At 63.0% G+C, this 14,693-nt stretch overlaps 1 protein-coding gene across 1 annotated transcript in view; it reads right to left on the bottom strand.

Moving 5' to 3' along the window:
• SND1 (staphylococcal nuclease and tudor domain containing 1) overlaps positions 1–14,693 on the bottom strand; it is a 132,481-nt gene that overhangs the window by 98,470 nt on the left and 19,318 nt on the right. Inside the window, exon 10 of the mRNA XM_087765992.1 lies at positions 13,813–13,926. Coding sequence (XP_087622118.1) covers positions 13,813–13,926 — 114 coding nt within the window. The remainder of the gene's footprint in view (positions 1–13,812; positions 13,927–14,693) is intronic.

The raw sequence follows: 14,693 nt of genomic DNA, 5'->3' as shown, positions 1-14,693 counted from the left end.
TCCCCACTCTCAGCAATGCCAATGTCAAGCCCTGCCACAACCCGGCCCCAAGCAGAGGGTGATGCTCGGAGCAGCGGGCTGCAGGAGGGAGCCGACACCGGAGGAGACGGTGCAGGCACAGCGGCACGGCACGGCTTCTGCCCTGGCGAAGGAGGCCAGCCCTGCCCCTGCTTGCCTGCAAACTGGCAGCAAGGCTCGGTCAGGGCAGATGAGGCAACGTCCCCATCCCTGCTGCCTGCTGGAAGGACATCTTTGGGATAGAGCCCCCTGCCAGACCACGCCGACTCCGGTCCTTCCCACGTCGCTCTCCGAGCCAGAGGGAAATGAAGGAAAGGAGCTTGTGGTGCTGGAGGAGGACTCTCGCCAGCCTGACTCACGTCAGCAAGCCCTGGGGGTTTGCAGCAGAGGACGACAGCAGCGGCACCCTGCGCCGCATTGCTGGCCCCGGCAGCGGGGGTCTGAGCCAGCCACGGGGCCCCGTCCACAGGACAGAGCGCGAGAGAAGAGCGGCTGCAAAAATCACCCAAACACAGCGCTTTTGTGGAAAGAGACCCACATCTCGGTGCGCCGTACAGCACCCCACTTGCCCTGGGCACCCCCCGACACCGTGCCGGGCAGCGGAGCCGGAGCAGCCTCTTGCAAAGCTGCCCGGTGCCGGTGGGCTCCACAGGACCAAGCCGCCTCCCTCCTCGCTGCAGCAGCCATCCCTGGTCAGGGTGGGGAACCCCAGGGGTCCCTTCTGCCACCCCTCTGTCCCCAAAGCACTGGAGCACCGGCACGGGCGCAAAGCCCCAGCACCCACCCCACCCAGCCGATCCCAAATGCATTAACAATGCAGCCCCGGCTCCACAAACACCTCCATCCGCGCGCAACGGGGCTTTTATATTATTTTCGATTGAAAAGTAATTTATTGTCCAAAATCTCACACAAAAGTGATTCAATATGCTAACTGTCCCAACCGGTACGAGCGCCGGTGGCTGGCACGGCTAGCTCTGCCGGAGGAGGGATTCTTCCCTGCAGCCCCCGCGAGGAGCGAAGGATGGACACCCCAGCCTGGATAACGCTTGGACCCCGCAGCTGCTGGTGCTGCAGACCCCACGCCAGGCCATCCCCACGCTGCATTTCCCGCGACACCCCAGCCGAAGCCTGGGGCCACCCCGGAGCATCGAGCCTCCCACGGGCAGGGCTGGGGACCGAGCAGAGTTTGACAGATAGCGGGCAAAAACCAGGTTTTGGGCTACCCCCGACCGAAGCCGGGCAGCCCCACGGGGCATCCGGGGTCCCCTGAGCTGCCCACGCGTCCCCGAGCTCCCCGGTGCTCCCAGCCAGACCCACCTCGCCTCCAGCCCTGCTGTCGCAGCAGCTCCCCGAGGCTCTGCGCTGGCATTTCACACCTTCCCTGGCATTTTGGGTGCAGCGGGTGCGATGCCGTGCCAGCAGCCTGGGACAGAACAGCCGGCAAGCGCGTATGGGAGGCTCAGCAGCTTGAAATCCAGCCGCACATGCCTTGGGATGGGGAACCACTGCAGGCACCGATGCCGTGGGGCACTGAGCAAGGGGTTGCGTGGTTTTTAGGTCTCAGGCAGGGTTTTGGCTGATCTGCTCACACGGAGCGTGAAAACAGAGTCACCCCTCTCAGAACGGGGCCGATTCAGACCCAAAGCCTGGCTGCGGCACTCTGCAAAGCCAGGAGATGCTTCTGCCTCCTCTCAGCCTGGCCCTAAAACCGTCCCCGAGGGGATGGGGATGGGCTCTGCTCAGAGTGAAAGAGTCAGCAGCTTCTGGCAGGCTCCCCGTCTCGGGCAGCGGCAGCCATTTCAGGACTTAAGGGAAAAACCTCCACCCTTTCAACACCGTTAACCCGAATTTCAGAGGATAACTGCAAACCCCGAGGGATGCGGAACGGGGCCGTCGCTTGATGGACCTCACTGCCCCGGCTGCGGGGTCGCAGCCCCTTTCGCAGCACGGGAGGGGACACACAGGCATCCCCTTCTGACCGCATCCCTGCTCCTGGGGAATTTAATTTCTGCCAGTCCTCCAGCCTCTGAAGCACAGCCCCCGGCGCACCGGCAGCCCCGGCTCTCAGGTCGAGGGAGGTGCTTTAAGTCGTGGGAGCAGCTCAGAGCCCAGCTCGGAGCCGCCCGCAGAAGGCAGCAGAAGATGAAGCTGTATTCGAGCACACCGTGCCGAACCCGCACGTGACGGAGGGGAAGAATAGCAGCCAGCGAAAACTAGGACAGCAGCGGCCGGACCGGGAGGGAGGCAAAAAGCTTTTAAGAATGGAGCTGCCATCCTCTCCGCAGGGCCCAGGCGAGGGGACATCGTGAGCCGTCACTGCCCCCATCGCCATCATCGCCCCATCCTGGCCGCAGGCCGTCCGTGACCCCCTCGCCAGCCCCGGGGATGCCGCTTTGTGCCAGCGGCTGCCATAAGGCTGGCAGCGGTGCAGGCAGGCAGGGTCCATGGTGTAGGCAGGGCGCAGGGTGCAGGCAGGGTGCACAGCGCAGGCAGGGTGCAGGGCGCAGGCAGGGTGCACGGTGCAGGCAGGGTGCACGGTGCAGGCAGGGTCCATCCTCAGGCCCTGCAGCAGAGGGTCGGGGTAGGAAATGCCAAAGGGGGGTTGTCCTGCACTGTCCCCTGTCCTCGCTCTTTGTCCCTTGCCCAGCGCCTTTAGCAGAGGGGGAGGCTGCGGAGGCGAGGCGCCAGGGCTGCGCCGGCAGAGACGTCCGTCCAGCTCCACCGCCGCCCTTCATCCGGCACACCGAGCGCGACCTGGCAGCCCTCGGCCCGGCAGTCAGAGCCTCCGTAAAATTTAGCCGTATATCCTGCCGCAGACCCCGAGAGACGGCTGTTTGCAGTGAACCAGGGGCATGCACGCAGCGTGCAAACCACACGCGGTCCACGTCCCGTGTCACTGCCAGCACACCCAAGGGTGACACCCGGGCTACGCCATGCCAAGTCAGCCCTGCACCGGGAGGGGACGAGCCCTTCCCCGGCACCAGGCCCTGCAGATCCAGGGCTGCTCCTCCATGGGAAGCTTGTTTCCAAGGGGCCCAAGGGCTTTGCCCCTTGCAGCAGGGATTTCAGGAGGTGCCAAGGCAGGAACTGTTCACGTACAACGCGTCGGGGCGGTGACAACCACCCGAGCGCTCCTGCCACAGCCGGGTGCCAGCAAAGCCTGCCCGCACGCCGGTGCCCAGAGGCAAGAGCGGGCTTGGGGCTGCACCAGAAGGAGCTCAGTGCAGGGGCAAAGCTTTGTCCCCTCCGCTCTGGAGCATGGGAAGAGAAGCGCAGTGTCCCTTGCAGTCCCCACGGATGACCGGTGCCAGCAAAGGTCCACGACCGCGTGCTGGATCATCCCCTCCCTGCAGCCCACCCGCAGGCGAAGGAGTTGGGTGGGCTGCGGGTGCCAGCGAGGGACGCGCGCCATCCCTTGCAGCACGTCTTCAAATGTCTAGCGACTAAATAGAGATCTCCAGCAGCCGGTGCTAATGGCAGGGGGAATATTCATGATTCCGCTGAGCCAGGAGAGTGTCGCGCAGCGCTGGGAGAGGCGCGTGGAGGGAGGTGTTAGCACAGCTGAAACGCCCGAGTGGTGCAAGGGGGGCTGGGGGAGGCACCGAGCTCCCCGCTCCAGCAATCCCCCCGCTCTGCAGAGAGGGATGCCTTTGTCACGCTCCCGGCTGGAGGCACAAAAGCCGAGCCCCAACCCGCAGGCAGAAAGCAGGCAGCAGCGCGCTTCGCTGTAACCAGCTCTAAACCGAGCCGAGCGCAGGAGGAGGAGCGAGGCGAGGACACGAGCCCGGGTCGGTTCTCGGCGGGGGAGATTCCCCCTCCTGCTCCAGCCCAACGCCGCAGTGGGTCCACGCGGTGACGGAGCTGCTGGTATCCCTTCACCGCCCCGGGGAGCTGGGGTGGGGGTACCCCATCAGCCAGCTAGAGCAAGCCAGCAAAGGTGATGGCACCTCCACGGCAGTGCCCCTGAGCCAACGTGTGCCCCAGCCGTGCCCTCCAGCGTCCCCTCCAGCGTCCCCTCGGTCACCCCGAGGCACCAAGGGGTGATGCCGCCGGTCACAGGGCAGGATCCGAGGTGATGCCGGGGTGATGCTGGGTGCGGAGGCAGAGCCCCGCTGCAGCCGTGTCGGGCACCGAACGCCACCTCCTTGCAGGACGCCGTGGCTCCCCGCAGAGCAGAGAGGCTTTAGGAGCCATACGCCGCTGGGAAAAAAACCATTAAGCCTTCGCAGAGGCAGGTTCCTCACATACCTAAAATCACGGGCTTGAGTTTCCCGAGGCACAAGGGTGCTGTTGCTAGGCAGGACGCTAATTGCACAGTTCAGCAACGTGGCAGAATTGCACAGCTCCTCTCTAATTTAGTGCAATTTAACCATCAATAGAGGATTCACGGTAGCTTCCTGATGAGATCAAAAGGTCAAAGCTTCACTCTCCCATCAGCGTTTTCACGCTCGCCTGGCAGACCGAGAAACGTTTGCCACAGCCGCAGCACGGCGTCAGACCCAGGCACCCCGAGGAGCCGGGCGGCCGCGCGCGGAGGACGCCAGGTCTGCCCGTTTCTGCTTTAACGCTTCTGGACGGCAGGCGCTGGAGGTGATTAAGCCTCTCCGAGTGGAGCAGCTCCCAGAGAGCACGAGGCAAAGCCCGGCTGGAGCGTTGTCCTCCTAAATGCGAGCTGGCAGGTGCCTGGATCCTCCTCAAAGCATCAGTGTCAAAACACCAAGCGCTTCTGCTGGGTCAGAGGAATTACAACACTTAAATGTAAGTTGTTTGGGAAGCCTTTTAGCACAGCCTGATCTTTGGGGCTTATTACTTACACGGCATCAATAAGCCCGAGCACTTAAGCGCCGCTGCTATTCGCAGAGCATATGGTCCGGAGCTGTATCTTCCTCCAGGCTGCATCTTCCTCCAGGCGACATGGGCCCCAGAGCCACGCGGTGCGAGTTCGCTATTGCCTGCGGTCACGGAGCCATCGCCTCGTAGAGAGGCTGCTCCGTAATTGCCGGCAAGGTCCTGCCCATCTCCCCAAACCGGCATCAGCCACGGCTCCGGGGCTGGCCGGCCGCCCGCAGCCCGTCACCAGCCCGGTCCCTGCTCCTCCACGCTGCTGCTGCCTGCTTTACTGCTTCGGGGATTTTTCTTTTCTTTTTTGCTGTTAAGCTTTTGCTCTCTAAGCCATGAGCAATTTCCCGGGATGCCAGAGGCTGTAATCCATGCAGGAACCCAGCTGGGCCAGCTCACAAATTAATCCAGCCCGGATCAGGCCTCGTACCTGGCCCTGACGGATCCCCCGGGAGCCAGGCTCTGGCTGTGCCGTCGCGTGTTTGCACGGTTGCTTTCAGCCGGGGGAGGAAAACCCTCCTGCGATGAAGCAGCGGCATTTTACCAGGGGTCTGGATCAGCCCGAAGCCCCCCAAAAGCCCCCACCCCAGAATTCAGCACCCTGCGCTGCCGGGAGCTGTATCTCAGCAATCCAGAGTCCCGGATCAAATCCCAAACAATTGCTTTCCCACCATGGAAAAACTTAGGGAGAAGGGAGAGAGGAACGGTGGGGAGAGATGCAAGCTAATCATTTTTACACCAGAAAAAGCACACTACCCAGAGGGCAGAAAACAGGTTGCGGGAACATGCTGACTTCGTGTGTCTTCTCCCTGGAAGCTACTGCAGCCCCTATGAAATATTGATGGGGGAACTCCAGTGCCCCCCCTTTCTGCTCCCGCCTCTCCTCAGCTGCACCTCTCCTCTGCCGACATTTAGACTACATTAAGGCCACACGCCCGAGCACTTAGCGTTTCACGCCGCGCCGCTCCGCCGGCACGGCAGGCCTCACCGCGCGCCCCATCCGCGCCGGCAATCGGTTCTGTTACACAATACACGGATGAGCTACGATGATCCTTGTAACTGTAATTTAGCGGAGATGCGACACTGATGAGTTCATGGGTTTGTTTCTCATTAATCTTTTATGCTCGTTGAGCGCGGCGCGCTTTTTGTAGTACAAACCCTGCTCAACAAATAGGGAAACCAGATCCTCTCTCCACGCGGACCCCGCCGCCCTCGCGGGCGATCCGTCTGCCGCCGCGGAGCCGTACGGCACCCCTCACCAGGCAGGGCTCGTTTTGGCTGCGATAGCCTTGAATTCAACTCCGGCACAGAGATCCCAGCCAGCCGGGCATGACCCAGAGGCTCTGAGCTGCTGCAGACAGGGACCATCCTCATTGCGCCCACGGGGGATGACAAGGACGAGCTGGACGTCCCGGGGGAGCCTGCCTGAGCTGGGGCATCCCCAAGTTCCTCCACGGCTGGTTGCCTTGAGCCACCCATTGCCAGAAGGGTGACGGTACCAAGAACGGCCCAAAGCAATGGGGGAAGCCAGCAGATAGGCGTTAAGCCGAGGAAATGAGGGATGCTCCTTGGGAAGGGGTGGAAACCCCTGCCGAGCTTGGGAGCCGCCTGGATGCCTCCCTGGGATGGACAACAGATGAGTTTGGTACCAAAGGAAAACCACCCCTGCGCCCCGGCTCTGGTGCTGCCCTGGGAAAGCCGGAGCTTGGTGGCGGAGCTGCTGCCAGTACCGAAGCGGAGAGGGGCTGGAGGCGACAAGCCGGGGGAGCAAGCGGCTGCCCCGTTTTCAGCACCGAATGAGCTCGGGCTGCCGTGCCATCGGCATCGTAACCACCGTTATTTGTGCCGTCACCCAAACAGCGCTGGGGGGGCTTTGCAAAGCAAACCGAGCCCTTCGCTAGCCGGCCAACGCGCCGCCTCCAAGCAGCCTCTGCCGAACTCCCACCCGCCCCGGCAGCGCGGTGGGGATGCAGCCAGCCGCGCCGTGCTGCCTCTCCTGGCAGGGGCCACGGTCCCCAGCCCGCGCTCCCCAGAGCCTGCCGAGCCGAGGATGCCAGAAGAGCCTCTGCAGGGACGGGAGGAACCGATCCACGTTCACAGCTAACGTTCAAACTTCTGCCAAGCCGAGCGCAGCCGCCCTCTCTCCAAAATCCGGCTTGCTGCAGAAAAGCACCAGGCAGACACCTGCAAACCATCTGTCGAGCAGCCCTCGCCTCGCCGAGCACGGCACCGACCGCAGGCGGCTCCCATCGAGAGGGGCCGAGCAGGACGAGGCACCCACAGGTGCCCGAGGCTCTGCCAGCGAGACCTGCGTGCCATCGGGTACCCCAAAGCCTCACAACGCTGGAACAAAAAGCTCATTTCCAGGGATAAAGCGGCTGCGATCGCTAAAAGCAGGTGTGAGGGGATCCTTCCCGAACAGCTTGTTCCCCAAATCTCCCACAGGGTTATAAATCCATCTCAAACAGCATCAAAACCAGCAGCTCACGGGGCTGGGCTGCCCTTGACCCTGAGGTCCATCCCCTGCCCTTCCTGAGCCAGGCAGCCCCCGGCAGCTCCTGCTCCGGCAGCGCCGGCCGGGGCCGGCAGCAAGCTGGGCAGGTCGTTTTTACAAAGGGCTTCCAGTTTCACATAAATATCCTGGCAATCAGCGAGTGTCAGGGAAAGGAGCAGAGAGAAAGTACCGCCGTTTGATGGGGTTTGGGTAAAATATGGCTCTTTCTAAAATCTGCTGGAGCGGAGAGTCCGCGGGGCAGAATGATGAGGAGCGGGAGCAGCGGTGCTGCCGGGGGCCGCCGTCCATCACCCGCCCTCGTGCCGCACGGCCGATGCTCTGCCTTCAGCCGGGCATTGCTCGTCACTGCCCAGCGGCGAGGGGGTGATGAATGTCACCGGGGTACGCCGCTGGAAGACAGATCGGACGCAAGATTCAAGGCAGAGAAAAATCCTTGTCAGGACTTAAATACCGGCACCTCTGGGAGCTGGCGGTTTGCAGTCAAACACCACGTGAGGAGCCAAAGCCCAGCAGAGCCGCACGGCATCTTCACGCGGCTGCCCCGGCACCGACCTTCCGCCGTCATTGCTCTCTGCGGCAGGACACGGTGTGCCGGGCTGGGCGGACAGATGGACGGGGCCGCGTGCATTTTGCCCAGCATCGCCCCGCCGCGAGACCAGAGGGGAAGCGGTATGGCGAGCACCCTGCCCCCTGGCACCCGGCGTCCCAGCCGAGCAGAGATGCTGAGACCAAGTCACGCCTGATGGCTGTGGGTCACACCTGATGGCTACGGGCTCACCCTCCCGGCTGGCCCCAGCACAGGGCTCATCCCTGGCTGCGAGGGTCCCCACCGGCCGGGAACAAGGACCCTCATGGGTGCCGGCTCCCGCTCTCCGGCAGCTGGCAGGCGCGGGGGCTGGCTAATCCCTCGTCTGCTCACAGCCCAACGGGAGCCAGCAGTTCCCTGCCTTTGGAAACGTATCAGAAAGCCACGGAACCCGCGCGCAAGCCCATTTGAGAGGGGAAAAAAAACCACCCAAGCCCAAATCCGTCTGTTTTTTTCTTTTTCTGAAGCCGTTTCCAGTTTCCCTGCCTTTCTAGCTTTTCACTGCTTTCTGTTTGCAGCAGCGCCTGCTCCTCTAACTCTGCCCGGTGCGGTGACAGCCCTGACACTCGTGTCAGCTTTGCAATTAGCTGCCGCCGTGCCAAACGCGCTCCCAGCAGACGTGAGGCTTGCCGTCGCTCCGGCAGCATGCTGGCAGCCGGCGAGCCCTGGCAGCTGGAGCGGGCACAGCACCGCTGTCCTGCTCCTCCGGAGACCCACTACCCTGCACCCTGGCCGGAGGGGGCTGGAGGCACCCAAAGGTGCCCAGGAGCCCTCCCCAGCACCCCACTGCTGTCGCCGGTGCAGGGCGGGTGGACAGGCGTGAGCCAGCGTCCAGGATAATCAAGAAAAAACAGACAGCCTTGGCTTTGCGTCCTCAGAAAATGGGGCTGGAAGGCGCCCCAGGGCCGCCCGGACAATCCTTGAAGAAATCCCCCACCGCCAATGTCAACCTTATCAACGCCGCGCAGGCAGGAGCCGGGACCGTTGAGCCCCGGCGCAGCAGCACAGCCAGGAAAGGAGCCGGGACATCTCCGCTCCCAATTCCCTTTCCACCTCCTCCCTCCAGCTCCCAGGGCCGAGGAGGGGCCCCAGTGCTGCCAAAACCCCGAGCCCCTCAACCGCATCCCTCCCCGGCCAGGGGAGACACTGCCCCACTTTCAGACTTCAAAAAAACCCAACCCAGCACCAGCAGGACGGGTTTTTTTCCCTGTTTTTTTTCTCTTTGAATCAGGGTCCATGTGTTTGACTCCCCCACTCCAAGAGCATTACCAATTAAGATATCAATTTAGATAAATTGCGGGATCGGAGCAGATTTGTACTGCCGTTGCATCAATTGGGCAAACATAGCTTGCTAGAGCACGGAGCCGCTAACGAGATTCTGTAATTTAGCTGTCCGAGGGAGTGAATTTCTGATTAAAAAAGTGAAGCTGAAACCTCCCAGACACCAGGAGCGGTGGTGACACCGAGACCCGGGAAAGCCCCAGCCCCCGGGCCAGAATGACGGCTTGCTGCCCGCAGAGCCGGCACGCCGGAGACCCTCACTCTTCCTCCCATCCCACGCACACCAGCGGCGCTGCCGGACAGGGCGCTGCTCCCACGCTCAGCCCGCCCGCCTTCGGTCGGATCTGATCCGCCGGCAACCTGCTTCGGCAGGGCCAGGTCCGTCACCGAGAGACGGACGGACCACAAACCCCACCACGGGGTACGAGGGCTGAGCGGGGCGGGATGCCGGCGCGACGGGCATCAGCTGCCGCGATGGGGAAGGGCTTCTCCGCGCCCGGAGACGCCTCGCTCACCCCCAAAGACTGGAGCACCCTGTGTTTTGAACCCCAGATGTGGAGCACGGCTGTGAAATGAGATCCTGCTGCAAAACGAGCTCCCGCCTTAAGGCTGAGGGCTTAAACATGGCAGAAACCGGCCCTGGCTCTGGCCCAGCCAGGCAAGGATCGGGCAATTTCACTGGAGGCGAGCGCAGCACCAGCCACGGCGAGGGCAGCGGTACGGCTCGGCCTCCATCCCGGTGAGCCACTAAGCCCACGGTAGTGGCATGACGTGGCCTGGGGAAGGATCGCCACGAACGCTCCTGCTCCGGAGACGCTGCCCCAAACCAAGGGGACCGGCCCGGTGAAGGGGCTCCAGCCGTCCCGGCGCAGCGCGGCACCGGCACCACACCTGCAGACCAAGCACCTGGGCCGCGGCGGGAGATGCATCTTCATCTGAATACATTATGTTCCTCGACAGAGACAAGCGATAGAGATATAAAATGCTATCAGCTCCTGCTCTCAGGATTCATTTCGCATTGGGTGATGAAGGTGGGAGATGAAAGGCTGTAGGATTTTATTACGCTGAATTTTCAGTTTGTCATTTCCCATCTACTCGATCAGGTGCCTTGGGACCAATTTGCGCTCGGCGGGATGGAGATGGATCTCCCCGGCGGAGCCACGCTAACTACACGCTACCTACTACGGTGGGTACGCGCCGAGCCCCAACCGCAGGCAGAGCAGCTCGCAGCCAACGCTGCCGAGCCCCAGCGCTCTGCTACGGAGCTGCCGGACCCACACGCAGCACCCCATGGGGAACAGCCCCAAATCAACCCTATATATATATTAATATATACATATATATATATATATATGTGCATGCCTTGAGCTCAGACTGCACCTTTGCAAGGGTCTCCCACACTGAGCCCTCCGGTGCAGAACGCTCCAGAGCAGAGGAGCTGGAGCAGGGATTAACGGGGAGCAGGGATTAACGGGGAGCAGGGATTAACAGGGAGCAGCAGCAGCACCCAAGGGTCCGCTGTGGGGCTGGGGGAGCTCGGGGGCAGAAAGCTTCCCCCTGCAAGCAGCAAAGCACCGAGCCAGGGGTGGGGGAGAGGGGCACAGAGCGGAGCAAGGGGCTTTGTCTGGGTGGGGCTTTTTCTGGTCAATTGTTGGGGGGGTTTGATGTTTTTTTCTCTTTTTTAAACTAATGATCTGGAAGAGGTGGGGGGTAAGCATTTCATTAATTGCATTCACAGGTAATTAAGCAACCGCATAAGCAGAGCCAGAGATGAAAATGCAGAAGGACCTAAAGAAGGATAAAACCCAGAAAGAAATAAATGAGGTTTACCTGGGGCACCCACAAGCCAGGGTGGCCGAACTTGCTCCCCCCCCAGGGCAAGGGCACCCACAAGCAGCGTCGGGGAGACCACTAAGGGCAAGAGAGCTCGCACCGGCGCCGGGATGCCCAAGCAGGAGGCTGGCATGGCAGCACCAAGCCGAGTACCCAAACGGGTATTTTCTGAATCTCATCACTACAGCCATCGCAGCCACGCAGGCTCCCCCGAAACCGGGGCAGGACGGGCTCCGGAGTGCCGGCTGCCCCAGCTCTTGGGGGAGAAGGAAGGAGAGGAGGAAGATGGAAGCAGCTCCTGCTCTGCAGCGGTGCTGCATGACCTGGGCTCGCGCTGGCCAGGCCACGCTCGCAAGGACGGGTAACTTCACACCACCGGAGGGTCTGGCAGCGGGACCCGGCACCTGCGAACGCTGGATGCAACGTAAAGGTGCAGACATTTCCAAATACCGAGCCCACTCCGTACAGCGAGCTCCTCACGCAAGAAGCCAGACGCAGATCAGCGACTTGGCTGCGATCCGGCAACTTCGGGGTACTGGGGCACCTGCAGCGCGCTGGCGAGCATGCACCCAATGCGCTTCCCTGCGTCACTGCATTAAATGCACTCAAACACGGTGAAAGAGGAGGGTAAACACCGCGAGGGGCCGCAGCCAGGCCCCAGACTCAGTGGGGGGAAGACCCCGCATCCAGGACATCCCCCGGGCAGTGCCATGCACGGCGGCGGGGCCGGCAGCGAGCCTGGCAGCTCCCAGCAGGCAGGGAGAAGGCAACCGCCCGTGTGCCGGGGCCTCAGCGCCGAAGCAAACGAAGGATTTGGCCAGGGGAGCTGGCAGCGTGGTGCAGGGCAGCCGCCTTTCTGCAGTCTCCTTGGAGACTGCGACCGCTCCGCAAAGAAACCACCGGCAGCACCGCACGGTGCCGGCGGGGCACGAGGGAGCGGATCCCCCCCACCAGCACTGGTGGCCACTTTGCAGCCACTCCGCGCCCTCCCCACCGTGCAAGCGTGCCGCTCGGCTTGACGGTGGCTCCCGTCCACCCAGCACTGATGCCAGAGAAACAGCGGGAGAAAGAGGCTAATCTGGGAAGTTATTCATAATTCAGTGTGTACAAAACAAGGCAGCATCCTAGGAGGGAGGAATTTCCAAATTACTGTTCCCACAGCAACCCGGGCTCTGCCCCTGTGCACACCAACAGCTCGGGGAGCCGCGGCACGCGGTGCCGTTGCCCGCCAGCACGGCGAGGCCAGCCCAAGCTGGCACTCGGCGCATCAGTGCCGTTCGGGGAAAAAAACAGCCCTGGAAAAGGCGGCTTTCGCGTAATCCTGGGGGAAGGCTGGCTCTCTGCTCCTGGCTGGAAAGCCCTCCTCTCGCTCACCGGCGGGAGGGCTCCTCGCCATCTCGAGAGGTGGAGGTTTCCGCTGGGAACAACGTGGGTGCTCGGCGGGTGTCTCAGCAGCTCTCCAGCGCATCAGCCATCGGGGGGGGGGAAATAAAAGAAAGAAAAAAGCACCAAGCCGATAAATCCCTGCCCTAAGGAGCTTTTGGGTGGCTTCACATCAGTTGCTGCCCGGCTCCTGTGCCCATGCCACAGGTCACAGCCCTGCCGGCAGGCACGCACCCCACGCCGAGAGAGGGGCACAGGGACCAAACCGGCGTCCCGGCTCCTGGCCCAGCCGAGGCGCTTGGAGGGGAGGTGAAGGGAACTCAGCGTGCAACCCGCAGCCGCACGGCAGAGCTTATTTGGGTGCTTTCACGTCACTGCTGAGCGCGGGGCTCGCGGCCCAGCGCACGCCGGCTTGCACGATGCTCAAACCAAGCACAGCGGAGACCAAACTGCGCACGAACAACACGGTGGTTTCTGAAGGCTTCAGTCCCTGGGATTTCTCTATCAGATCCTGACGCCGCAGGTCTCAGCGAGTCAGACCCCAGCACCCCTTCGAGCCGGGGGACAGAGGAGCCCGCTCCTCCCAGAGGCGGGGAGGAAGGAGGGAAGAGCTCCCCGACCTGAGCCAGCCCCGCGGCGGAGGGGAGAGATGCTCGGAGCGGCACGGCCGAGCCTCTCGCTGAACAGCACAGCAGGGAAGAAAAGGAAAACCAAAGGGTTTTGCACGCTTTGCATCATCTCCAGCAGCCCTGCAGCCTCCTGCTTCTCCCCGTGGCGACGGGCAAACATCAGGCCGCAGGGGAAGCGGAGGGCAGAGCCGCTGCTGTGCTGCGCCGCGCCAGCAAAGGAACAGCCCCAGCCCAAAGCCTGTGGCTGGCAAAGGACCCGAGGAGGCCGAGCAGCAGCTCCCCCGCTGTCCGCGTGCCCATCCGCCGAGGGGCACGAGTGCGCGGGGACGGGTGGCCCATCCGCCAGCACGTCCCCGAGCAGCAGCCCACCGCACGTTGTCCACAGCCCCACGCCCGGGACACGGGGCTCTCCCACCGCCCTGGAGCAGAGAGCTGCAACGGCACCCATGATACCGAGGGGGAAACTGAGGCAGGGGACAAGGGAGGCATCTGTCTCCCTGCGGCCATCAGAGTCACGCTCAAACCCTCCCCAAGGCCTCCTGCACCCCGTGAGACGGGGCTCCCCGGGAAGAAAGAGGGGGTACTTGGTGGGGGGGTCAGGCCAGACAGAAGAGGAGCCTCACGGGGAGGGGACTCCATCCAGGGACGCTCACGGACACCAGCAATCGCAGAGCACCCTCCCCATCCCACCCCGCGGTCACCTCCCCACCAGGCGTCCCCACGGTCACCTGCGTGCTGTCCCCCTCCAGCCGGGGGGGTCGGATGCTGGACAGGTGAATGGTTTTGTGGTCCCCAGAGTTCAGCTTCACCACGATGGCGTCCGCGTTCAGCACCTGCATCACCTGCGGAAGGAGAGAGGTCGAGGTGAACACCACGCTCGCGGGCAGCATGCCACCCAGGGCAGCGCCCCGCAGGCAGCACGAGCCCTGGCACCAGGCACCGCCGCGACACTGCGCTGGCACGCATCCTGACCCACCCCGGCTTCGGCCCCCGGCAAACGGCATGGAGCGAGCGGCTCCAAGCCCATGCCAGGTACCCAGTGGGTCTCTGGAGCGAATGCGGCTCACCAGCGCGTCCGCAGTCCTGCTCTCCAAGCCCGAGGAGCTCAGCACTGGCCAGAGCCCTGCAGGGTCCCCGGACGGTGACGCCGCAGCACACCAGCACATCGCCAGCCGTGTGCCATCCTGTTCCGGGGCTCAGCCCCCCAGGGCTTCACTCCAGAAACAAAACCAGAGCAGGGACTGGACCACAGGCATCGATACTGGATGACGGACGAGCGCACGTAGAGGAGGGAGCGAGCACAGCCCGCGGCGGAGCCTCTTCCACCCCACGATCGTGGAACAGCGCGTCCTGGCTGGTGGCTCCTCATGCACCCGGGGAGCAAATTAATTAGAAAAACTGGTGGCAAAAGCGGGCAGGGCTGTGCAGGCAGGCGCAGGACGAGGGGCTCGGGGCACGCTCTTCTGATCTTTTCAGCTTTCATTAACCGCCACGCTCCAGCCCGGACCGAGGGGCAGCAGGCAGAGCAGGACAAGGCACCCGGGTATTCCCACTGGCAGAGCACGGACCTTCCCCTGCCTGCTCCCAGTACAAACCCAGTCCCCCCCCC

Source organism: Nipponia nippon, unplaced genomic scaffold (genome assembly GCF_047370975.1).
Source record: "Nipponia nippon isolate SJK-2023a ecotype South Korea unplaced genomic scaffold, ASM4737097v1 scaffold_3, whole genome shotgun sequence".
Lineage (NCBI taxonomy): Eukaryota > Metazoa > Chordata > Aves > Pelecaniformes > Threskiornithidae > Nipponia > Nipponia nippon.
The sequence above is the reverse complement of the archived record's forward strand: the minus strand, read 5'-3'. Positions and strand labels throughout refer to the sequence as shown.